Genomic DNA, 25,721 nt, shown 5'->3' on the forward strand with positions numbered 1-25,721 from the left:
GTTACTCTCTGCTCTCCTCAGACAGGACCCACACTGGAAAGCTTCTGATTTCAAAGGTACAATTATACTCCATTAACACAATTATTAACACTCTCCACCTTGATTTTTAAGCTCTTAATAACAATTAGAGGATATAAAGGGGAAAAAAACCTCACAACAGTAAAAAAAAAAATTAGGAATGAACTGAAAAATAAAGTCTAAGGGCTATATAAAGAAAACTTTAAAACATTCCTAAAGAGTTAGCACCCTTAAGCTCTCTCTTTATGCTAACTTAACTTTTAATAATAAGCAATCTCAGCAAACAGGTCAACAGGGCTGTGTTTGGAAGATTAAATAACTGGGAAGTTCATGTAGAAAACTAACAACAACAACCAAAAAAAACTCAGAGAGGGAAATAAAGAAAAAGAGACTAACTATCAGACAGTAAAATAAAATCTAAATCCTGAATAATAAGAAATGAATAGAAACAAAGTTCAGAAATGGAATAAGACACCCTGTAAATGCAGATAAATTCTAAATGCAGCAAAGATTTAAATGCAAAAATGGAACAACAAAAAGAATGCAATAAAACATGATATACATCTTTATAAACTTAAGAACAGAGAAGGCTTTTCAATTGATTAAAAATCCTAAAGATACATGAAAGAAAAAATGATAAATTCAATCACATTAAAAACAAATTTTGAGTGTCAAAAATATCTTTAGCAAAATCAAGAGAACTGAAATTGGAAGAAATTCCAACTCATCACACAGGGCTTATTTCCCTAACATGTATCAAACCCCACCAACTAGTAAGAAAAGGCTAACAGTCCCATAGAAAAGTGAGCAAGGGACAAGTACTGACAACTCTCAAAGGAGGAAATTGTAAATTTTTTAAACACATGAATAAATTCAATCTCATTCATAAGAGAAACACAAAGTAAAACTACATTTAAAAATAACCATTTTTCACCTACATAGCATGTCATGTTTACTAGTTCAGTCATGTCCAACTCTGCAACCCTTTGGACTGTAGCCCGCCAGGCTCCTTTGTCCATGGGACTTTTCAGGCAAGAATACTGGAGTGGGTTGCCATTTTCCTCATCCAGGGGATCTCTTCCCAACCCAGGGTTGAAACGCACGTCTCCTGTGTCTCCTGCACTGCAGGTGGACTCTTTACCTGCCGAACCATCAGAGAAACCCACTGAGCAGCCAAATATTAAAGCTGGATAATACTGTTTTGATAAGGAAATGTAGATTTCAGGAATCGTCAACAACTGCTTATGTAGGTACAAAATAGTCTGTAGAGAGCAGCATCAATCAATAGTCCCAACGGATGTATACTCTTTAACCCAGCAGAATCACTTCTAATAACTCATCCATGGCTATCTTTGTACCTGTTGAAATGACAGCTATACAAAATTATTTAGTACAACACTGAATGAAACAGTAGAAGGCAGAAGCTATCTAAAATGTCCTCCACTGAAGTAATTCATGCAATAAATTCAAGACATAAATTCATGTCTTGTATGGTAGACATACAAGAGTACTATACCCCTATGAAACAGAACTGGAGGGCTGGGGAAGAAAGTGAGGCGTCAACAGTTCATCAGAATCTTAAGATCTGGCAGATCAGAATGTGTCAGCATGAAAAAACAGTGAATATCTAAAAATAACATGGCTCTATGATACATCATTAAGTTAAAATAAACAAAAGGTTCAAAAGAGTAATGTACTATGTTATCATCTAAAAAAGAGGAAAGATATTTATATTTTTATCATTTATATATCAATATATCTTTATATTTACTTACACATACATAAAATATCTCCAGAATTATGCACAAGAAAATAAAAACAGCTACTTGTTGAGACTCAAAGTGAGAACTCAGTAGATGAGGAACAGAGACAGGAGGAAGGCACTTTACACTGTATACTTTTTATGCTTTTTGGTTTTTGAACATAAATTACAATTTCTAAAATCCATTTAAGGGTGAAATTCTGTAAATTGGAACATTACATAAACACTACATAATGCTCTGACAGAGAGGTTACTGTAACCAAAAATCTGTTCAAGCTGAAAATGTCTACTTGTGCAATCACTGAGCTTACTCTACCATAGCATATAATAAGTGTATTTAAGAAGGCTCAACTGAGTTCCCAAAGCCAAAGAGTACAAACTGCAACTGTACGAGAACCCATACAACTTCTAAAATGAATGTTTTTGCTATTGCTGCTGCTGCTGCTAAGTCGCTTCAGTCGTATCTGACTCTGTGCGACCCCATAGATGGCAGCCCACCAGGCTCCCCCATCCCTGGAATTCTCCAGGCAAGAACACTGGCGTGGGTTGCCGTTTCCTTCTCCAATGCATGAAAGTAAAAAGTGAAAGTGGAGTCGCTCAGTCACGTCCAACTCTTAGCGACCCCATGGACTGCAGCGCACCAGGCTTCTCCGTCCATGGTATTTTCTAGGCAAGAGTACTGGAGTGGGTTGCCCTGTTATTAGGTAGCTGTTTTTATAATACATACTTCAATATATCCAGAAATAATATATGTGGTAAGTACATTTTTAAGACCACAGAACAAACTACTTTTGCTGGATTAAGCGAAATATCTAAACCAAGTACCCAACTGTTCTTCCACAATAGACTGGAATTATTTTCCATAAACTGACTAACATACAAACCTTTAACAAAGGGCTGAGAATTAGTATTTTGCAGCATAAAAGAACCTTCTCATTTCAGAGGCTTTCGAAGGTAGTGCCAACTGAGAGAGAGAAGTCTACTGTACTCAGATTCTGTCTCTAGTGCAGTCTTTTCTATTGTACCATACTCCTTCCCACAATGGCTTACTTGGTAATCTCTCAGAGCTATAAGGGGTTCTCAGGGCTAAGCTTTGAAACCTAGAAAGGTCTTTTATAGATAAAAAATAAATCTCAAAAAATAAATAAATAAATAAATCTCAGAGACAGGGCAACCCTTAACAATTTTATAAAAGATAACCTTCAAAATTTTTTTTAAAAAGATGTATTTGTTGATAGGCAATTCTAATAACAAAAATATTAATAAAACCACTGCAGTACATCATTTAAGCCACATCTTGAGTTACTGATGTTAAATGAAATTATACTATCTCTATTACTACATATAAAACAAAAATTAACCTAAAAATTAAGAATCATGACTTTTACTCTAGATGGACTTTATCTGCTTCCTAATTTTTTAATTTCTGGCTCCACTCCACAGCATATGGAATCTTCCCAGACCAGGGATCAAACCCATGCCCTCTGCAGTGAAACTACAGTTATCTTAACAACTGGACCTCCAGGGAAGTCCCCTGCCTGTATATCTTGACTTTAATTTCTTAAATTTCTTCACATTATTTCTACCACTGATTCAAAAAAAATCATATCAATTATACATTTCAAGCATTTTTTAATAGATATTATGATATAATCCTCCACATTTCATTTAACTGAAATGAATACTATATCTTCCAATGATATTAATGTTTTGGAAGAATAAAGAATGTTGCTTACTTTCTGGACTTCCCTGGTACTACAATGGATAAGAATCTGCCTGCCAAAGCAGGAGACACAGGTTCAATCCCTGGTCTAGGAAGATTCCACATACTGAGGAGCAATTAAGCTCATGAGCCACGACTACTGAGCCCAAGCTCTAAGGCCTACAAGCCACAACGACTGAAGCCCCTGCACCTAGAGCCTGTGGCCCCAACCAGAGAAGCCACTCCTCAGTGCAACTAGAGAAAGTCTGAATGCAGCAGCGAAGACCAAGCATGACCAAAAATAAGTAAATAATCTAAAAAAACCTTACATTCTGACTTACTACCAAAATCCAAATTAATGACAAGTTTAACAGGCCAAATGTCTGGAAAGAGCTTCCCAGGTGCCGCAGTGGTAAAGAATCCACTGCCAGTGCAGGAGACGCAAGAGACACAGGTTTGATCCCTGGGTCGGGAAGATCCCCTGGAGTAGGAAATGGCAACCCAGTCCAGTATTCCTGCCTGGAAAATTCCATGGATAGAGAAGCGTGGCAGGCTACAGTCCATGGGGTCACTAAATGAGTCGGACATGAATAAGCACAGCACAGCAAATGTCTGGAAAGGTTCTTTCCCATTGTTTAACTCTACTGTATTAAACTCTAATACATGTTTTCTTTTGTACATATCAATTACATCTAATAAACCAGAAGCAAAAAATAAATAAAAACAAATGTTTTCTTCTGCTTTCCAGGGTTCAAAATTTATTTCTCACCAAAATAAATCCAACTCTATTTTCCTCTACCTCTAATAATTCACATGCAATTGTGAGATAAATAAGACTATAAACATGATTCACAGACATTCATCAACAACTGTATCACTGTCACTTCAATGTAAAAGGACATGATTTTACCCAAATTAAAGAGTATACAAAGACATAAATCAGAATACTCACTAAAAGCTTAGCAAACAGGATGTAGACACGTACCTACATAATGCATATTGAGAGCCAAATACTTGTACTGGAAAAGAGGGTTGTTATTGAGGCTACTTCTTTGGATCTGCTGGAAGAAGGAGCTGACATCCCATCTGTACAGGACATCCAACAGCATGATGCTTGGCACCCGCAGGGCCACATTTAACACTGCCTCCAGTTTCTCCTTTGCAGCCATGTTTTTTCTTGGAGCAGACCTAAAATTCAGGAGATACAATATAAAGGAGTAAGTCACCTCAAATAGGTTTTAGATATCCTTTTATCTAATGGAGTACACACTACAAAAACTATGTTATAATGTAAAAGGCTCCTTAGACGCATCTACTACTTCCAGATATTTAGGAAAAAAGCTTTCTATGTTTTCACATGGACTCTCTTGGGTCTGCTCAACTTTAAAGCTCTGAGGAAATGTTCGGGCCTCAAAATTTGTGTTTTAAAAAGCTTCTAATTCCCAATCTAGGCACTTAACAAAACAGCCTATAAAAATATGGTAGCCTTTGTCCAATTATCTTGAGAAGGAAAATTCATTCCTATAAAATTCCTTGAGAATTATGCAGCCTTTTTTAAAAAGAGCATATTTTAAAGTTATTACATGAAAAAGCCTACGTTATTTAATAAAAATATAATAACTGCACATTGAGTATACAGCATCTCACAGTCTGTCATGTTCTTTATTACTTAAAATCAGAACTTAAGTACTCAATTTACATGATACAGATACAATGCAGAGAACTCAAGATATAGGTAAAGGCAACATGATTTGCAATACTGTTTCCTTGTATCATTAAAATTAACTTTTATCATATCATTAACTTTTAGGGCTTCCTTGGTGGTCCAGTGGTTAAGAGTCCACCTTGCAATGCAGGGGACACCAGTTCGATCCCTGGTCCAGGAAGATCCCACATGCCTTGGGGCAACTAAGCCTGAGCTCTGCAACAACAGAAGCTGTCACAATGAGAACCTATGCACTGCAACTAGAGAAATCGTGCACATAGCAATAAAGACCCAACAGAGCCCAATAAATAAATAAATAACTCTTGAAGGAAAAAAAAAAAAACCCTCTTAGTCTGAAATTCCCACCATCTGCTTTCAAGGTAGGAAAAAGCTCATCAAATTCTTCCCTGTGACACACAGACATGCTGGCACATGGAAGAAGTCAGGCACTGTGAGTCTGCAGCCTCTGTCTTTGCTTAGCTGTTGATTAGCAGTGGTGAATGGGGGGCTTTTGAAAAAAAAAAAAGGAAGGAAGGAAATGAAGCATCTGCCAGACAATCTACTATATAAAGGCCAACTTAGTGTAATACTGCTTTATATGATAGAGCTGCAAATTAATCCAAGGAATTACAGAAAAAAAGACAGAAGTAAAGTGGTAAAGGATAATTTTAGGAGTAAGGATAATTCTAGATTGTTGGCTCTGACAATATCCTTTTAAGAACTTTGCTGAGAAAGCAAAATACACTTCTAGCTTTGGCAGTAATTTCAGACATTACAGGACAAATGAAAACATTTATTTCCAAAGAAAATTATAGTGACAGATTGCTATGCTATGGTTAAATATTTGTCAGTATTTCCATTTCACCCTCTAATTTTCATAGCTTCCCAGCTCAGATAGTTGGGGGGGAAGTGCTGCTCAGTTTGGCACACCATTAACACAAGTTTTTCCATCATTAAACTGATTTATTATATATCATTCCCACTACTCAAATGTTATGTATGTCCTACCAATAATGCAAAATTAACTTTTTTTATAAATAAATACTGTAATTCTGATTACTTTAAATGAACAAGACTACTTTAAGAATTTTCGTACATAAGAAATGGAGGGGAGGGATAAACTGGGAGATTGGGACTGACACACTGCTACTTATAAAACAGGTAACTAATATGGACTTACTGCACAGCGCAGAGAACTCTAGATTCTCAATATTCTCTAACAGCCTATATGGGGAAAAAAAATCTAAAAAAAAAAAAAAAGAATTTACATATAACTGATTCACAGTGCCGTACACCTGAAACTAACACATTATAAATCAACTGTACTTCAAGAAAAAAAAATTTTTAAACAGAGTATTGTCAGAGAATCATAACCAAATAGCTGTGTCCTAAGGGAGGGGAAACAAAGCACTGAAAAATAAAATCTTGAATCAACATTTATTACAAATTATACCATTTAGGAGCCTACATTTCTCAAAGCTCGTGATATTATTAAGATAAAAAAATTCTAGGAAATATTCACATTAACATCCTTTCAACAGTGGCCCTGGGGTGATTTTTATTCCCCTCTATCTTTTTCTGTTTGACAAATGTTTCAGTATACTCATATATTACTAGGAAAAGTGTAATATAATGTGCCTAGGCTATCTAGATAACTTAAGGAAATACACAGGAAGTAACTACTTACTGTGGTGGTCAACCTGGTAACTCAGTGCACTCTTGGGAGTTCATTTCAAAGTACACAAATGATAGATTTTTTTTTTTTTCTTACAAACCACCAGTCACGTGTGAAAATTACCATGGTCTGTACCAAGACAAAAATATCACTGACAGACTTTATTCAGTAATGGAAGAGTAACTATCTTTCCATATTCTATTTTCCAATATGAATCAATATTGCTTTTGTAAGTAACAAAAAAGGGGACAATTACTGAGTTAATATTTGTGGTCCATATTCATCTGACTTAGAGCCTTCGTATGTTTTTAATGTTTTCTTGTTTTTAAATGTGCCCAGTTTCACTACTTATTGTAGCTCTTGAAGAGCTAAAGAAAAAACATTACACAAAATAACCAATCCTACGTCAGAAATCAAGATCCGAAATGCTAATGGAAAAAAACTCCCTAATTCTTACAAAGGACCATATCTCTATTGCAAAAGAAGGCCATTAGCAGAATGGTATATGCTTCCCCTTAAATTACCACTATTTCACAGACAGACAAGAACAGAACACAAATGGGACAAGAACAGAACACAAACGGAACAAAAAGAAAAAGAAAATCAGGTCCCTAAACCTACTGGTAACAGAAGAACATCCAAGACAGACACCTAAACTCTACTGCCTGGATGGAATGAAATATCCCCTTTAACAACAAATATATTGCTTACTAACTGTTTCAATTATTTCTGTATGTGAGTGACATTTCAGTAACTCTTTGGCAAGCTGGCCATGTAGAGGGACGTGGAGGAAACAAATTTAATATACAGAAAGCTGAATCTAAAATGCTACCAACAAGAGCTATGGAAAGAAAAAGGCAGGGGTGGGGGGGGAACCATTGTGGACCATTCTTCACAGAAATGCCACATGATAGGGTGTGACCATTACAAATAAATACCATACACTACACTCGAGCTCCACACACTAAACTAACAGCTAAACAAAATGTTGAAATATATTTTATTTGCTGAAACCTGAAATTACTCACGTGTGCCAAATCACTCACATCTGCTAAAAGACTAAATTAAAAACATGAAATAAATAAAAATGGAGCCTTCTCTCCTGGGGTTAAGAGACTGCTGTACCTCTAAGATGTTTGGTTCAATCCTCATTTATCTTTTTCTAAGATTTGTTAAACAGAGCTAGGGAGCATATTCTAAGTCAGAATAAGCTCAAAATTCTCCCCAAAACCAAACAATATCAACTAACCCTCAAAAATAAACAGAAGAGCAGAAGGCAAAGAAAATTCAAAGGCTTAACACTCTCTAAAGCCAAATATATAAGATACTCCCCTTGTTGAGTTATGTACATTTTGCCTTCTGTGCAAGATTTTTAAATTTCCTCCTTGAAATGTGGAAAGAACTGAGAAAGTAACATTCCAACAAATTGTCTCTGAAAGTAATGAAAACTAAATGTGACTCAAAGATGATTTACAGTGAAACAGCTTTATAAAAAAAAATCCATCCCTTTCCAGTAACAGAAAAAGAAAGGCTTAACAAAAGCTAACCAAAAACAGGACCACAGGATTTCATTAAATGACATTGCTAGGCTTGGAAGCAGCAAATTGCTACCTAGGAACACAAGAATGTCCTGTACCAGCATAACGCTGCACAATTCATCCTTCACTTTTGTGGTTTAGGATACACTGGGGACTTCACTCTACATTTTTCAGAAAATACTAGATTTTAGTTTTGAATATGAAGAAATCAAACAAATCATCAACAATATGAAAAATGTAAGTTTTTAACGTCAGAGCTCTTCTCATCAGCTGAAGAATTATGCTAAAAAATAAGAAATGAAAATGTTCTTACCCAAAAAGGGAAGAGAATTCACATCTCCTAGAAAAAACAAAAATAAGAACGCCTTATAACCCGATTTAAAATTATTCAGTACAATATTAGATAACTCCAAAAGTTTTTACACCTTTCCTCCTCGGCATAAGGAGAAAAACAAAAAACTATCATTCATCATGAGTCTCCTTTCTCTGTTCAATCCAATTTGGGGGGGAAAAAAATTCTACCATCAGCTAAAGCCAATCCTAATATGAAAGACATTTTCTGGCTGTCCGGATGTTAGGATGGTAAGCCCTGAAAACGTTGAGGGCAGAGCTAAAGCCTAAAATCTTAAGTAAACTCAGCCAAAAACTCAGATACCGCGGAGAAGAACGCACTTCTTACATAAGCATTGGCACACGTTTTAAATATAGCTGATCCTTCCCACTCCCACTCATTGCTAGCGAACTTTGTGTATGTACAAATAACTACTATCGATTCTGTGGTTTCTGGTCATCTCCAAATCGGCAAACATCCACTCTGGGAATCCACTCTGAATACAAGGGCCATCTTTCAACTTAAGCAGCCAGACAGAGGAAACAGAAAACTGCTATCTCTGCCATTGGGCGCTCAGCCTGGGTCACGACTGCAGCACCGACAGCTCATCCTTTGGGCAGGATTCAAGATTCACCAGAACTGCACAGTCCGTATTTTAAAAAATAAGAAGACACACAGTCCCTCTCCTTTCCTTTCAAACTAGTTTCCTGTTTACGGCAGACTGCGATGCAAAGCCATCCATTAATCTTTGATGCCTTCTCACAGCAGAGCCCCCTTCCTCTCTCCCCGAACCGCCTCCCCCGCCCCCCACGCCTGCTGATCTCAGCCGCGTTTGAACTATAGTAACCCCAGCCCAGCTCGCTGCAAAGCAAGCAGCGCAGCAGCAGCAGCAGCGGGACCAATGCCGCCGCGGGGCTAGGGGATTACGTCCACAAAAACTCTGCCAGGAAAGAGGCCCGTGCCAGGGAGCTCCCCTCCCCTCTGGCCAAGGATGCTGGCTCCGCCGCGCCACGCACCAAAAAGATTCTGAAGGAAGACGCGGGCGAAGTTCTTCATCCCTGAACAGAAAGGGGATCTATTCCCAAAGGAGGGCGGGCAAGGGTCTTGGGATCCTTGGTTGAGAAAAGCAAAAGTGGAGAGGGATGCAGAAGGCCTGTCAAACGAGAGTAGCAGCGATGGGAACAAAAAGGAAAGGATGAGGACCGCTCATACAGTAAAAAAAAAAAAAAAAAAGGGCTGACAGACATGATATAGTGCAAATGGGTCCCTATTTGAAGAATGACTTGGCAGGCCTTTCTGCACCCCAAAACCACCTCAAACCGAATGAAAGGGGGGAAGCTGAGTTTGGGGCTGCGTAAAGCAAAGAAGAGGAGGGTGAAATAAGCAAGGGAGGGAACCTCGTAAGCCAAGTGGACAAAGACGCAAAAGACCGAAAGTTGGAAGTGGGGAACTGGAGGAAAGGAGCTGGAAAGGAGCAGCTGGAAAACGGCAGCTCAGAAGGGGCTTGGAAAAGGCCCCAAATGGGGTCCTGGGAGGCGACGGGGCAGCGCTCAGAGCAAGGGCATCTTAGGAATGCTGGGGAGACGAGGGCTCTCTCCGGGAGGGTGGGGTTGGAGAGGGGCCGGGCAAGGCCCGGGAGCTGGGAAAGGGGGCTCTGAGCGGGGACCCGGGAGGGGAGGACAGAGCCGGAGAAGAGCCGAAGCGGGGGCCAGGAGGGCCGAAGGAGGGGCTGGTGGCTGGGAAGGAGGGGGTGCTGCGGGTGAAGTGGGGACGAGGATGGGAGAAGAGGAAGGAGGCGAACGGGGAAAGGGGCGAAGGGGGAGAAGAGGACGGAGCGGGCGGCGGGATGGAGGAAGGGAGTGAATAGGGACGGGGGAGGGGGAGAAGAGAGGATGCAGGATGCGGGCGAGGGCGCCGGGAGAAGAAGGGGCCGACCCGGGCTCGTTCACCTCAGGCTGCGGCCTCCCTCCCCACGGGGAGGCGCCGCCGGCGGACAGAAGGGCTCCGCAACTCCCCGGCTCTCTTGCTCGCCTGCCCTCCCGCTCTTCTCAGGCGGCGGCAGCAGGGGCCGGGACGGCGCGGCTCACAGCGGCGGCTTCTCGGCGCCGGGCCTTGGATGCTGCGTCTCGGGAGGCGGCGGCAGCGGAGGCGGCAGCAGCCCGACCCGTGCGGTCACCATCGTCCGCGGCGGCAGGCGCTCGCGGGCCGAGCTCCTTAGCAGCCGGCGGCAGCCATGGCCTTCTTCGTTCACTGCTCCCGCCCCCGGCGCTCTGCGGCGGCAGCAGCCAGGCTTCAGTGCTCTGCGCCTGCGCGCGGAGCTGCCAGCGCGGCGCGCCCCTCCCCCGTACGGGCGCGCGTGTGCGCGCCCTCGCGCTCACTCACAATCGCGCCGTCGGGTGGTACCCGCGCCGTCTCCGGTACACGGGTGGGAGACACAGGCCTCCCGCAGCCTACACAGCCAGGCTCCCGCCGCTATGGAGACGCGTGCCATGCCGACATCTGCACGCGCACTGTGACACGGACCATTCTGACACACGTGCGCTCTCACACTCCCCAAACACCAGGAGCCACACGCGCTCACACCCACACTTACCTGCCAGGACCACGTGGGAGAATTGGAGAGGCTGATCCTTAACCCGATGCAACCGCAGTAGCAAAGAGGCCAGATTTTTTTTTTAACTCCCTACTGACTGGTCTAGACTGTCAACTCCTTGGCGTCAGAGACCGTATCTGTGATGGCTCAGCACTGCCTAGCTCAGAACAGGCGCCCAGCTATTGAATAAGTGAGTGGATATATGAATAAGTGAATTAGAACTATGCATTGAGTATCTTTAAGAATTCCAACTCTGGTTTAAAGAACTTGTTCAAAAAATTTTACTGTTGTATGTAATTAAATGGTACGTGTATGTCCTGTCTTTTAGTCTAAGGTTAAAAACAAATTGACGTACCATCACACTTCCCCAAATTAGGAAATCCATTTGTTCTGTCAAAATCACTAGAACTGACAAATGTTAACATACCTTGTGGGGCAGGAACTGTTCTCAATTTACCCACAGAAAAAAGCCTGAAACACATTGTTTGTACCAAGAATGAATCAAGAATGTTTCTGGTCTTCTGCGCTTTATCTACTTCCTTGCCTCAATGACCCTCAACAAATTCCCTCGCCCTCAGCCCCTTCAAAAAAAAAAAAAGCCCTACATTGTTCCTTCCTCTTTGGTTAGTTCCTAGACAATCACTTTGAGGTTGGCAATGCCTATAGGCACAGAAGATCACACACTCAGTAGTGGATAAAATGTTGCCACTAGATTGAATCATCTTGAAATTGTTAAGTCTTAACTTCTGCCTGTTACAAAAGAAATTAAGGTCCTTCCACCTAGATCTGTGTTGGAGGCCCTCCTTGGAAATTCAAGCCTTTGGCATTGGTACGCTTAAAGGTAAACCCCCAATTCTGAGACATCTTTGCATGCTAAGTCACTTCAGTCCCTTCTGACTCTTTTGCGACCCTGTGGACTGTAGCCTACCAGCCTCCTCTGTCCATGGAATTCTCTGGGCAAAAATACTGGAGTGGGTTGCCATGGCCTCCTCCAGGGGATCTTCCTGACCCAAGGATTGAAGTCGCATCTCTCATGTCTCCTGCATTGGCAGGTGAGTTCTTTACCACTAGTGCCACTTGGGAAGACCACCTCTCTATCTAGCTAAAACTGTAAACACAAGCTCTGCATTTAGAAAATGTAATTTCTGGAGGCATCAATCAATCAAATTCAGAGTAACTTCCCTAAAGAAATATCCCTAAAGAAATTTAAGTTTTTAAAATTTCTGGGGATTGGCCACCTTTCATCCTTGTGCCTTAGACTACTTAAGAATAATCATTAAGCCTGCTACATGGCAAAGAGGCAGTTTTATGAGTCTCTCAATATAGCCTGGTAAATGAGAAATTACACACACACACAGAATTACAGAGGACACATGACTAATGACTGGAATAGGAAACTGCCCAAGACAGCAAGGTCTTTCCTTTGATTTCCTCCTGTTTTCACAATTTTACTACTGACTCAGTCAAGAAAATGTAAGGCCAAAAAACAAGATTACCATGAAGTCAAAACTACATAAACAGGATTTATTTATTCTTCCCAGGTGAATGACAGAATCTTGAAAGTATTCCTTTAGCACTGATACTGGATTTCTGTGTTTGTTTAAATGGAAGCAAAGTCTACCTCAGCTCTGACCTTTCCTTTTTTTAAGGGAAAAATTGGGTTCAAAGTCCTATAACCTTTACTGTAAGTTCCCTGAACTTGTAAAAGCAGGAAAAAAGCCACACTTGGTTTTTATAGCAGCTGCCTATAAATGCTGGGGTTCAAAACAAGCAAAGAAAATTACTCCAGTAATTAAAGGGTTACTGCTATTACACTGCTGCTAATCCAGTTTTGAAAAAGCTCTAAAGAGCCAGAAACAGGTAACCAAATCACACTAAAGAGAAAAGCAGCAGGATGAAGAGCAGGGGGTGGGGGGTGGGGTATTAGAGAGGACTGCTCAAATAAATGAGGCAATCTCATGTGACTTTTTTCCTGTTTTTACAATCTCAAATAAAAGAGAACAAGTACTTTCTAGAAACACCCAAAAGCACACAAATTGGGAAAGGTAAGGAGAAAAACATGGTAAGTACCTGGAACCAAGCATACCCAACTACCATATCTTGGTCATAAAAGGAATTAACTTAATGTGCTAGAAGGAGATAAGTGGAGTGTTTACATTTGTGGAATGGCAGGCAGTTCAGGATTCTAAAGGTTATCTTGGTAGCAGTTTACTCACTCAGTCCTGTCTGACTCTTTTGGGACTGCATGGATTGTAACCCACCAGGCTCCTCTGTCCAAGGGATTTCCCAAGCAAGAATCCTAAAGTGTGTTGTCATTTCCTTCTCCAGGGGATGTTCCCCACCCAGAGATCAAATCTGGGTCTCCTGCCTTGAAGGCAGACTCCTGCATTTCAAGAAGATTCTTTATCTACTGAGCCATCAGGGAAGCCCTAAGGTTATCTTACTGTCCACTAGCCATATTCAACATTGAGGAAGAAGTCAGCTCAGAGTTTGCAAGAGTGTATATTTGTTACAGTTCCAGCCATTCCAAAAGGCTAGTTTCTGAGTTCCTTATAGAATTAACTCTTGCTAATGATCCTAAAAGATGATGCTGTGAAAGTGCTGCACTCAATATGCCAGCAAATTTGGAAAACTCAGCAGTGGCCACAGGACTGGAAAAGGTCAGTTTTCATTCCAATCCCAAAGAAAGGCAATGCAAAAGAATCCTCAAACTACCACACAATTGCACTCATCTCACACACTAGTAAAGTAATGCTCAAAATTCTCCAAGCAAGGCTTCAGCAATATGTGAACCGTGAACTTCCTGATGTTCAAGCTGGTTTTAGAAAAGGCAGAGGAACCAGAGATCAAATTGCCAACATCCGCTGGATCATGGAAAAAGCAAGAGAGTTCCAGAAAAACATCTATTTCTGCTTTATTGACTGTGCCAAAGCCTTTGACTGTGTGGATCACAATAAACTGTGGAAAATTCTTCAAGAGATGGGAATACCAGACCACCTGACCTGAATCTTGAGAAATCTGTATGCAAGTCAGGAAGCAACAGTTAAATTGATATTTGAAGAAATATCAATAACCTCAGATATGCAGATGACACCACCCTTATGGCAGAAAGTGAAGAGGAACTAAAAAGCCTCTTGATGAAAGTGAAAGAGGAGAGTGAAAAAGTTGGCTTAAAGCTCAACATTCACAAAACTAAGATCATGGCATCCGGTCCCATCATTTCATGGCAAATAGATGGTGAAACAGTGAAAACAGTGGCAGACTATTTTGGGGGGCTTCAAAATCACTGCAGATGGTGACTGCAGCCTTGAAATTAAAAGACGCTTACTCCTTGGAAGAAAAGATATGACCAACCTAGACAGCATATTGAAAAGCAGAGACGTTACTTTGCCAACAAAGGTCCATCTAGTTAAAGTTATGGTTTTTCCAATAGTCATGTATGGATGTGAGAGCTGGACTATAAAGAAAGTTGAGAGCCGAAGCACTGACGTGTTTGAACTGTGGTGTTGGAGAAGACTCTTGAGAGTCCCTGGGATTGCAAGAAGATCTAACCAGTCCATTCTAAAGGAGATCAGTCCTGGGATTTCTTTGGAAGGAATGATGCTAAAGCTGAAACTCCAGTACTTTGGCCACCTCATGCGAAGAGTTAACTCATTGGAAAAGACTCTAATGCGGGAGGGCCCCATAATGGGGCCAAAATCCAAAGAACCTGGATAGCCAACATTGGAAATATAGGGAAAGGAGAATTTTTATGAATTCATTTATTCACTCATCTATTCATTCATTCCTAGTATTTTCTGGGCACTTTGAAGGTTTTCTTTGTCCAATTCAAAAAGAGTTAACTCTCTAGAACAGAAGAACCTTAATGAGATATGTCATTCACCCTGGCTACCTCCATGGTTTGATTTTGAAAGCCAGTTCTAAGAGAAAATCTATAGTTTTCTTAGGCAACATGGTTTAGTAGAGTCACTCTTTTTGAAATATAATTGAGATATAATTCACATACCATACATTATACCTATTTTAAATTATAAAATTCAGTGGGTTTTAGTATATTTACAGAGTTGTACAACCATCACTACCATCAATTTTAGAACATTTTTATCATCATCTCCCTTTTAAAGATAAAAATTCCTGTATCCATTAGCAGTCACTTTCCCTTCCTCTAGCCTTAGGCAACCACTTCTGTCTCTACACATTTGCCTATTCTAGATGTTTCATATAAATGAAGTAATATAAGATGCAATCTTTCATGTCTGGCTTATTTCACTGAGCATAGTGTTTCCAAGTTTCATAAATGTTGTAGCATGTATTAGTACTTCATTTCTTTAAATTGCCAAATAGAATTCTATTGTAAGAATATGTTACATCTTGTCTATCCATTCATCAGCTGATGGATATTTGGGTTGTTTCCACTTTTTTACTCTATGAACATTTATGTACTATGAGCTTTTGTGTGAAAATATTTTTATTTCTCTTGGGTATAAACTTAGAATTAAATTGCTGGGTTATACAGTAACTCAAAGGCTTTTCCAGTGGCTCAGCAGTAAAGAATCCACCTGCAATGCAGGAGCCACAGGAGATGCAGGTTTGATCCCTGAGTCGGGAAGATCCCCTGGAGGAGAGCATGGCAACCCACTCCAGTATTCTTGCCTAGAAAATCCCATTGACAGAGGGGCCTGGAAGGCTACAGTTCATAGGATCTATGGGATACAACTGAAGCAACTTAGACTGCATGTACATGGTAACTCAATATTTAATTTTTTGAGAAACTGCCAGACTGTTTTCCAAAGTGACTGTTCCATTTTATATTCCAACCAGCAATGTATGATGAGAGATTTACTCTTACGTTCAGATGTCCCCCACTTGTTAGATGCAGGATCCTGTCTGTTCCAAGTATACAAATGAATCCATCTACCATCTGTAAACAGTATTTACTTCACAGGATTATAACAAAAAATAAATAAACGATGTAGGCTAATGTTTATGTTTCAAAGTAAAGTGAAGTCGCTCAGTTGTGCCCGACTCTTTGCAACCCCATGGACAGTAGCCTGCATCAAGCTTCTCCGTCCATGGGATTTTCTAGGCAAGAGTACTGGAGTGGGTTGCCGTTTCTATTAGTTTCCTTCCTCCCATCTTTGGTATTTGGTTGGCAACAGTTAATCTGTAATAAAGTCAGACAGAGATAAAATTATAACTCCCTATTAACAATGAGATGCGTACACCTAGTTGGTGTTAGATAAATATTTTCGTGCATAATTGGAAAAGCAATAGATTTTGTATATTGCTTGAATACCAAAATAAATTTATCTTTTTCTGCCTCTTGTGCAAGTAATGCCTAGGCTGCAGGAAGAAAAAACATAGAAATATGTCAGCTTTTTGTTTGGTCAGCATTTTTTTAGCTTTCCCCCCCAAACATTTTTTATTTCACCAACTTTTTCTTTTGAAGAGCTTCAAAAATACAAGAATTAAAAGAATATTAGAATCATCACTCATATACTCACCATCTTGATTCATTTAACATTCAACATTTGTTAAAGTTTTGAATGTTTGCTTTATCTGTGTGTGTCTTTTGTTGAGCTATTTGAGAGTAAGTTGCAGACATCAACATGTTACACCCCTAAATGCTCTAGCCTGCCTCTTCTAAAAATAAGAGCTTTTTCCAGTATTACCAAATGCTATTACTACACTGAAGAAAACAAAGTGTAATTCCCTAAATCTTTTTACCGTCCAGCCAATACTCCATTTCCCCCAATTCTCCTTAAAATATCTTTTACAGACAACTTTTTTTCTAACCAAGATCCAATCAAGTTTCACTCATGATGTTATTGTTATGTCTTACAAGCCAGCTTTGTTTTTAATTAGTCTAAGTGCCTGTGACTATTCTCAATCTCTCACATCAGCAAAGGAAAAAAATGTTTTGTTGTTGTCTTCAAATTTAAGCTCCACTGGTGTCCCTCTGTCCTGCCCAGTCACTTTCTTTGTCTTGATTCTAAGTAAATCTGAGATGGTTAGTAAAATAAAACTGTGTTGCTTTTCAAGCATGATGATATCTAACTAAATACTGGATTGGCCAAAAAAAAAAAAAGTTCATTTGAGCTATTCCATACCATCTTACAGAAAAACTCAAACAAACTTTTTGGCCATCCCAACAAATGGCTATTGATTGTCATATATATTAATTATTTCCTGTAATTTCATGGACTACAGGAGGCCATCCTAAATCCAAAAGGGAAGAACCAATTTGAAAATTTGCCAAAGGAAGTAAAAGAACCTGGGATATAAAAAGAAACCAGGACCTGGTCACCATGTATGAGCCCCAACCTAAGCCTCATCTGAAGCCAGCATGTCCATACTCTATCTTTAATTATATTAGCCAATAAAATTACCTTTTTTGCTTAAGACAGTTTGGGTTGCATTTTCTGTTATCTGCAGTTAAAAGAGTCCCAAGGCCTTCAATCCTTTCAATTTGCTTGTCAGTAAAATATGCTGTTATGAAGATGAGGAAGTAATTACAAAAAAAATTACGATGATAAGCACAAAGAAACACAACTATTCAACTGAACAAGTTATTATAAAACACAACCATTTAACTCAGCAGTCCCCACCCTTTTTGGCATCAGGGACAAGTTTTGGGGAAGACAATTTTTCCATGGATCAGGGCAGGCAGGGTGGGGAGATGCTTTTGCAATGATTCAAGCACATTGCATTTATTTCTAGTATTATTATATTAGCTCTACCTCAGATCATTAGGCATTATATGCTAGAGGTTAGGGACCCCTGATTTAACTACTATCCAGAAATAAAAGTTTGATAATACTCTCAGAAGTCTCCCACATACTCTTACCTATTCACAACTGTCTCACTAACCACAGTGGTAACCATTTTTCTGATTTAATATAGTGACTTGTTTTTTTTTTTGTTTGTTTGTTTGACCACCTAAGTATGAATCCCTAAATACTGTATTTTCTTTTGCCTGTTGTTGAATTTTATATAATTTTATATAAATGAAATCATATGGTAACTATCCGTTTGAGATGAGCTTTTTCTGCTTAATATTGTGTTTGAGATTCAGTTATATTCTTGTGTGAAACTGCAGTTCATTTTCACTGCAGTCTAGATTTCAATCTTATGAATATTATTTATTCAATCTTCTATTTATGAACCTTTGGGTTCATGAACAAATTCCAGTTTTGGTTCCAATTTTGGTTCAAACCAAATTCCAGTTTGAGGCTACTATGAATGCTACTATCAACACTTCTGCACTTGTCTTCTGGGGTATATGTGCACGTATTTCTCTTGAAGAGAACTGCTGGCCTAAGGGTTTGCCTGTATTCAACTTTCTCAGATAACTCCAAAATGTCTTCCAAGATATTAACACCAATTTACACTCCCGTTAGCAATCTATCAGAGTTCTTACTGCTCTATATTCTGGCCTGCAATTAAGATTGTCAGTCCTTTTAATTTTAGCCATTCTAGTGGAGTTTTTAACTTGGCATTTCCCTAATTGCTGACAAGGTCAAGTACGTTTTCGTGTTTGGTGGCCTTTTGTACTTCCTCTTTTGTGAATCGCTCTAGTCTGTTACCCAATTTTCTCCTGTCTTATTTACCTTTTGCTTTTTGTTTTGTAATCCTTAGTTTGGGGCTGGCTAAAAAAGGTCATCCAGTTTTTTTCATAACACCTATTTCCCAAAAACCTGAATGACCTTTTTGGCCAATCCAATATATTCAGAATGCAAACCCCTTTTAAATTATATATACTGCAAAAATCTTTTGTTCTACAGCTTCCCTTTTCATTCTCTAGTGTTTTTTTGATGAACATAATTTCATAATTTAAATTTCATATTTTTATGTTTAATGGTTGTTTTCAGCCTGTTTTTCCTACTGCTCTGTGGTGCCTTCGCTGACATAAATCAATGTGCCTGAGGAGATCTGTTCCTGAACTTTCTATTCCAAAGCACTGATGTGTTTGTCTTTACTTGTATCAATAACAACAATTTCAGTTACTCTGACTAAATAAGAAGTCTTAATATATGGTAGAGTAAGTCTCCCCTCCTGGTTTTCTCTCTTTTGTTTTGTTTTCTTCGAGAGGATCCTGGTTTTTTACATTTTCTTATCGAGTATGGAATCAAATTTGGAATTTTGGCTTGTTGAGTTTTCCAAGACTCCACTGAGATTTTTAGTTTTTGACACAGAAGTCTTGCATATCTTTTTTATTACATAAATTCCTAAGATATTTGAGGAGTTTTATGTTATTGCTAACGGGAATTTAAATTGTATTTTGTTAGCCTTTGAGGATATAACAGTAAATTTCATGAATCGCTTGTCTTCTAGAACTCCCAGTCTCATGAGGTTACGGACAAACATAGAAATGGTTTTAATACAGAATGAACTGGACTGGTTATGATAAAGGTGGGCAAAGGTTACCATGGAAATACAAACAGAAGAGATCAACCCATTTTGTGGGGTTATGTGGTGGGAGGAAGGGAGAGACATGCTAAGTGTTGAAAATAGACAAAGGTCAGCTAGGTGAGTCAGGAGCAAGCAAATAGAGGGGAGGAGAGCACACACGTGACACACACATTTCAGATAATAAGATGGAATCTTAGTGTCAAATGAAGTGCCAAAAAATCTGATTCAAAGACCTCTATAAGTATGAGGCAAGCTCCCCAGTGGCCATAATTTATAAAAGGAATGTGAGCAAACTAGTTCCAAGATTTCTGGGCTCCTTTAGCTAGATAAGGTTATCAAATGGTGTAAAAGGGTGAGCGGGGATAGAATTTTGGAAAGGTTTCTTTGGAGGGAGCTGTTGCTGTCAGTACTTCTGAGGAAAGCAGTCTTCTGGAGGGGGAGGGGGAGATAATACTTCCTGCTCTAGTCTAGGGATGACGTGATCTTTCAAGGGACCATTCACAGAGGCTAAAATGTATTCCCTGCATATGGCTGGTGCCTGGTGCCCCCCTGTGAAAGTGAAAGCTACCCATGGCTACAGAGGAGAAGTGGCTGCTTTGGGATGCATGAGCATTGCTAGAGTTTGTCAGTGTGTATTTCCCAGGGATCTGATGCATGCCACATGAGAAACAGGGCTGTTTCTACTTGTCCAGGGTCCTATACCATAGAACTAAACACAAGAAAAGAAGGACCCAATAGTAAGAAGCTGGAGGTAAAAATCCTACTCATAGGGTCACATGTGATCACCTAGAACAGAGATGTACCCACCCAGGTCATTCATACTAGAATTAAAAATTCTCAAACAACACATGGAGGTCCACCAGGTTTTTACCATAGTTGACCAGTAATAAAAAGTCAGCTAGCTTTTTATGGAAATAGACCTACAGACATAGAAAACTTATGGTTACCAAAGGGAAAGGGGAGGAGAGGGATAAACTAGAGCATATCCACACTCAGTTCAGTTCAGTCGCTCAGTCGTGTCTGCCTGTGACCCCATGGACTGCAGCATGCCAGGCCTCCCTGTCCATCACCAACTTTCAGAGCTTGCTCAAATTCATGTCCATTGAGTCAGTGATGTCATCCAACCATCTCATCCTCTGTCATCCCCTTTTCCTCTTGTCTTCAATCTTTCCCAACATCAGGGTCTTTTCCAAGAAGTCAGTTCTCCACATCAGGTGGCCAAAGTATTGGAGTTTCAGCTTCAACATCAGTCCTCCCAATGAATATTCAGGACTGATCTCCTTTAGAATGGATTGATTTGATCTCCTTGCAGTCCAAGGGACTCTCAAGAATCTTCTCCAACACCACAGTTCAAAAGCATCAGTTCTTCCACACTCAAGTTTTCTTTATAGTCCAACTCTCACATCCCTACATGACTCCTGGAAAAACCATAGCTTTGACTAGATGGACCTTTCTCAGCAAAGTTATATCTCTGGTTTTGCTGTCTAGGTTGGTCATAGCTTTTCTTCCAAGGAGCAAGCATGTTTTAATTTCAAGGCCGAAGTCACCATCTGCAGTCATTTTGGAGCCCAAGAAAATATAGTCTGTCACTGTTTCCATTGTTTCCCCATCTATTTGCCATGAAGTAATGGAACCGGATGCCATGATCTTTCTGAGTGTTGAGTTTTCTGAATGTTGAGTTTTAAGCCAGCTTTTTCACTCTCCTTTCACTTTCATCAAGAGTTCTTCAGTTCCTCTTCACTTTCTGCCATAAGGGTGGTGTCATCTGCATATCTGAGGGTATTGATATTTCTCCTGGCAATCTTGATTTCAGCTTGTGCTTCATTCAGCCCTGCATTTCACATGATGTACTCTGCATGTAAGTTGAATAAGCACGGTGACAAGATACAGCCTTGACGTACTCTTTTTCCTATTTGGAGCCAGTCTGCTGTTCCATGTCCGGTTCTAACTGCTGCCTCCTGACCTGCACACAGCTTTCTCAGGAGGCAGGTCCGGGGGTCTGGTATTCCCATCTCTTAAAGAATTTTCCACAGTTTATTGTGATCTACACAGTCAAAGGTTTGACATAATCAATAAGGCAGAAGCATATGTATTTCTGGAATTCTCTTGTTTTTTCTATGATCCAACAGATATTGGCAATCTGATCTCTGGTTCCTCTGGTTTTTCTATATCTAGCTTGAACATCTGGCAGTTCATAGTTCATGTACTGTTGAAGCCTGGCTTGGAGAATTTTGAGCATTGCTTTGCTAGCGTATGAGACAAGTGCAACTGTGCGGTAGTTTGAACATTCTTTGGCATTGCCTTTCTTTGGGATCGGAATGAAAACTGACCTTTTCCAGTCCTTTGGCCACTGCTGAGTGAAAAGAATCTGAATATATATATATGTATGTATGTATGTGTGTGTGTGTGTGTGTGTGTATATATATATATATATATATATATATATATATATATATAATTTGGCTTTCCTGGTGGGTCAGTTGGTAAAGAATCTGCCTGCAATGTTGGAGACCTGGTTGGGAAGATCCTCTGGAGTAGGAAATGGCAACCCACTCTAGTATTCTTGCCTGGAGACTCCCATGGACAGAGGAGCCTGGTGGGCTACAGTCCATGGGGTTGCAAAGATTTGGACATGACTGAGCGACTTGGCATAGTTCACCTGAAATTAACACATTGTATATCAACTATACTTCAATTAAAAAACAAAACAAAAAAGCCAGCTAGCTTCCAGTACTTGAAGTAGGGTGCTGATTGTTCAGATTCTACAAAATAACTAGCAATCAGTGTGGAAGGAGCTTGTGCACTCTGCAAGAAGGGCCCTATTCTAGTCACTGTATGAAGTAGTTTTCAGAGCAATTAGAGTAATTGGATATTGTGGGTCCTCTTTTATCAATTATATCACTTTCTGCTATATATCCAGTGGTCACCTACCTTTTTGGTTGTGGAAGACAGAAAAATTTGTGGAAGACAATTTTTCCATGGCCTTGGGGTAGAGGAATGGTTTTGGAACAATTCAAGTGCATTACATTTATTGTGCACTCTATTTCTATTATTTTTACATCAGCTTCACCTCAGATCATCAGTCATTAGATCCCCGAGGTTGAGGACCCCTGTAAATATCCTTTTCAATAAGCTGCTACCTAAAAAGCAAAGAATAAATTATAATTTAAAAAAAGGATGTGCATGAGGCACTAGAAAAGAAAGATTCAAGTTTAGCCATCTGCCAGATCCAGAGAAACTGAAGACATGTTAAGAAGTAAGAACAGCCTCTCCCTGACCTGTCCTGCTTCAGGTGGCTTCCACCCAGGTAGAGTCTGATGCAGCTGCTATTGCACAGGGAGGAAGTGAGTGAGGAGGGAACAGAAGGTCCACAGGCCTTCACACATGGAGAGAACACTCACTTCTTGAACAGAGATGAAGGCGTTCAACTAATTCCTTACCTAGAAACATTCTTACTACAAATCAAGACTGTTATTTGTGACTTATAAAATGAGTAGCACTCCACACTAATTAAGAAGTCCTGGGATCTGCCCATGTTTACTTTGGAAGGCAGGGCAAACTTACCTGTTCTGAATAAAAATGCAAAGGGCTAGTGGGTGACAGGATTGGATTGTGTTTTGACTACATTAGGGATATTGCTAGGTAGCCCCAGAGTATGAAGTACATGCAACAATGACAAGCATACAATTATGATAGGATCTCAGCTTTACAGTCCTCTGAAGAAAGGAATGGCAACCCAGTCCAGAGGAGCCTGAGCAGCTACAGTCCATGGGGTCGCAAAAAATTGGATGTGACTGAGCAACTCACACACACATACACACACACACACACACACACAGATTGACAGAGGGAAAGTGGATAGTGATGAGGTAAGCTGGAGTCGGTTCAGGAGTTAAGGAAAGACCTTCCAGGCCATGCTAAGGAGTTCAGACTTTAACAAGAAATGGAGCAGCACTGAAGAGTGTGTGGAGGAGAGTAGTTTGTATTGGGCCTTCACTCTGCTCTAGGTTCTGTACGAGGTGGTTTACATGAATCATCACATTTAATCTCACAAAAAACCCTAGGAAGTAGGTAGAATAATTGTCTCCGTCTTTAAAATGAGGAAACGGAGGTAGAGAGAGGTTAAGTAACTTACCGGAAGTCACACAATTAACTAGTCAAGAGCAGAGCTCAGATTAAATGCAGACACATCTGGGTTGGTGTGTTGCGTCCCTGACTACTGTACCCTGCCCTCTGTCAGACTGACCATTCCAGAGAGGTAATGAGTTTGTACAAAAAGCCACCTCTCAGAGTCTAGAACTCAAACTCCACCGGTCTCTCTTTGGTAATGAATACATTATCATTATTTTTCCCTGAACTACCTATACAAACAAGAAGGAGAGTAATTCTTCAGAAATATTTCCTGTGAGCACTCTTTGATGTCTGTACAAGACTGCACAAAATGAGAAAGTTTGCCTTGGGACACGGAATTCAGAGTACAGTGTGGAAATTTCCTTTTCTTAAATAGAAGAGGGAGATGGTAGCTAAAAGAGTGGAGCCAAGAGTTACTCTGTCTGGGTTCACACTCTGGTCCTGCTACTTCCTAGCTGTGTGGGTTTGAACAAGTTTCTCAACCTTCCTGTACCTAATTTCCCATGTAATATCACCTTACTCATAGATTACGTTTTACACACACACACACTCTCTCTCTCTCTCTCTCTCTCTCTATATATATATATATATATAGAGAGAGAGATAGATATAGATATAGATATTGCTTTCAACAATTCTGGGCACAAGAAAAGCAACATTACCTATTGTTATTATTGCTGTTTTTACTTTGGCTTACCATGCTTATAACTTCACTATTCAAGGATACTAAAGAGACTAAATGTCAGTCAATATTTATAAAGCACATTCTTAGCATTTGTTAGATGCTAGATAAATGTTAGGTGCTAAATGAATCGGAACACATAGTTTCTGAAGATGTTAAGTATGATATAAATGAAACAGGTAATTCCTGCCTTCAAACCTCTTACTGATGTTCGATGGATGGACTACTTATACTGCCTTGTTTTAAAGCTGCTTTGCGTGTACCTTCTTCTTTGCTTAATTATAAATGTTTTCATGGTATGAGTCAATGTTTATTTTTCTTTTACCCTCTCACCTTCATTCCCGTCTGTTTAGCATACTGTATACAGTTAAGTCTTTTAAAATCTGGTTGGGTGAACATGGAGCAAGCCAGAAACAAATTTACAGGATGACACACTGTTGCAACAGTAGGCGTGGTATGACTTCATGCTTAGCCACCCTCCCCAGGTCACTAATAACCTTCTACCTGGCTCACTGAGTTCTCTATCTCTGCTTGTGTCCTCATTCTTGGTGACTTCAGCAACCATGTAGAAAATCCATGTGTTTTTTATTCTTTCTTTATTATTATTGAGGTGAAATTTACATACAATAAAATCAATTATTTTAAAGTAAAAAATTCAGTAACATGTAGTACATTCACCACGTTGTACAACTAATCTCTCCCTAGTTCCAGAACATTTTCATCACCCCAAAGGAAATCCTGTACAGATTCAGCAATTGTTTCCCATTCTTCTCTCCCCAATCTCCTAGTTCAACCCTCTCACTTAAACGATCTTTTCCTCCAACCCACCTATGTCCTTAGTTACCTCTCAAACTGTCTTTTAACATCAACTTCTAAAATTTTTATTTTGAGCATCTTTCTCTCTGGTCTCTCCTACAAATATACTGATTCTGTTTTTTATAGTGCCCACACTCATGTTCTTCTCAGTACCAAGCTTCCAATTCACTGAACCTACCAATTCTTTACATATCCCTCTTAGGTCTTTACATCTCTCTTTACCCACCATAGATTCTATTGTTGTTGCGTAGTCTTTAAGTCATGTACAACTCTTTTGCAATCCCATGGACTATAGTCTTCCAGGCTTCTCTGTCCATGGGATTTCCCAGCCAAGAATACTAGAATGGGTTGCCATT

At 39.8% G+C, this 25,721-nt stretch overlaps 1 protein-coding gene across 3 annotated transcripts in view; it reads right to left on the minus strand.

The window, feature by feature from the left end:
- The window catches only part of RNF145 (ring finger protein 145), a 61,686-nt gene extending 52,961 nt beyond the window's left edge, over positions 1–8,725 (minus strand). For 2 of the 3 annotated variants that reach the window (XM_068979779.1, XM_068979778.1), the window contains exon 1: positions 957–1,080. In XM_068979779.1, coding sequence (XP_068835880.1) covers positions 957–963 — 7 coding nt within the window. In that variant the 5' untranslated portion in view covers positions 964–1,080. Of the gene's footprint in view, positions 1–956; positions 1,081–4,467; positions 4,671–8,713 lie in introns of those variants that run through there. The other variant, XM_068979777.1, reaches the window with a different exon arrangement.
- Between the last annotated feature and the right edge of the window lie 16,996 nt (positions 8,726–25,721).

The sequence above is a fragment of the Capricornis sumatraensis genome, chromosome 9 (genome assembly GCF_032405125.1).
Source record: "Capricornis sumatraensis isolate serow.1 chromosome 9, serow.2, whole genome shotgun sequence".
Lineage (NCBI taxonomy): Eukaryota > Metazoa > Chordata > Mammalia > Artiodactyla > Bovidae > Capricornis > Capricornis sumatraensis.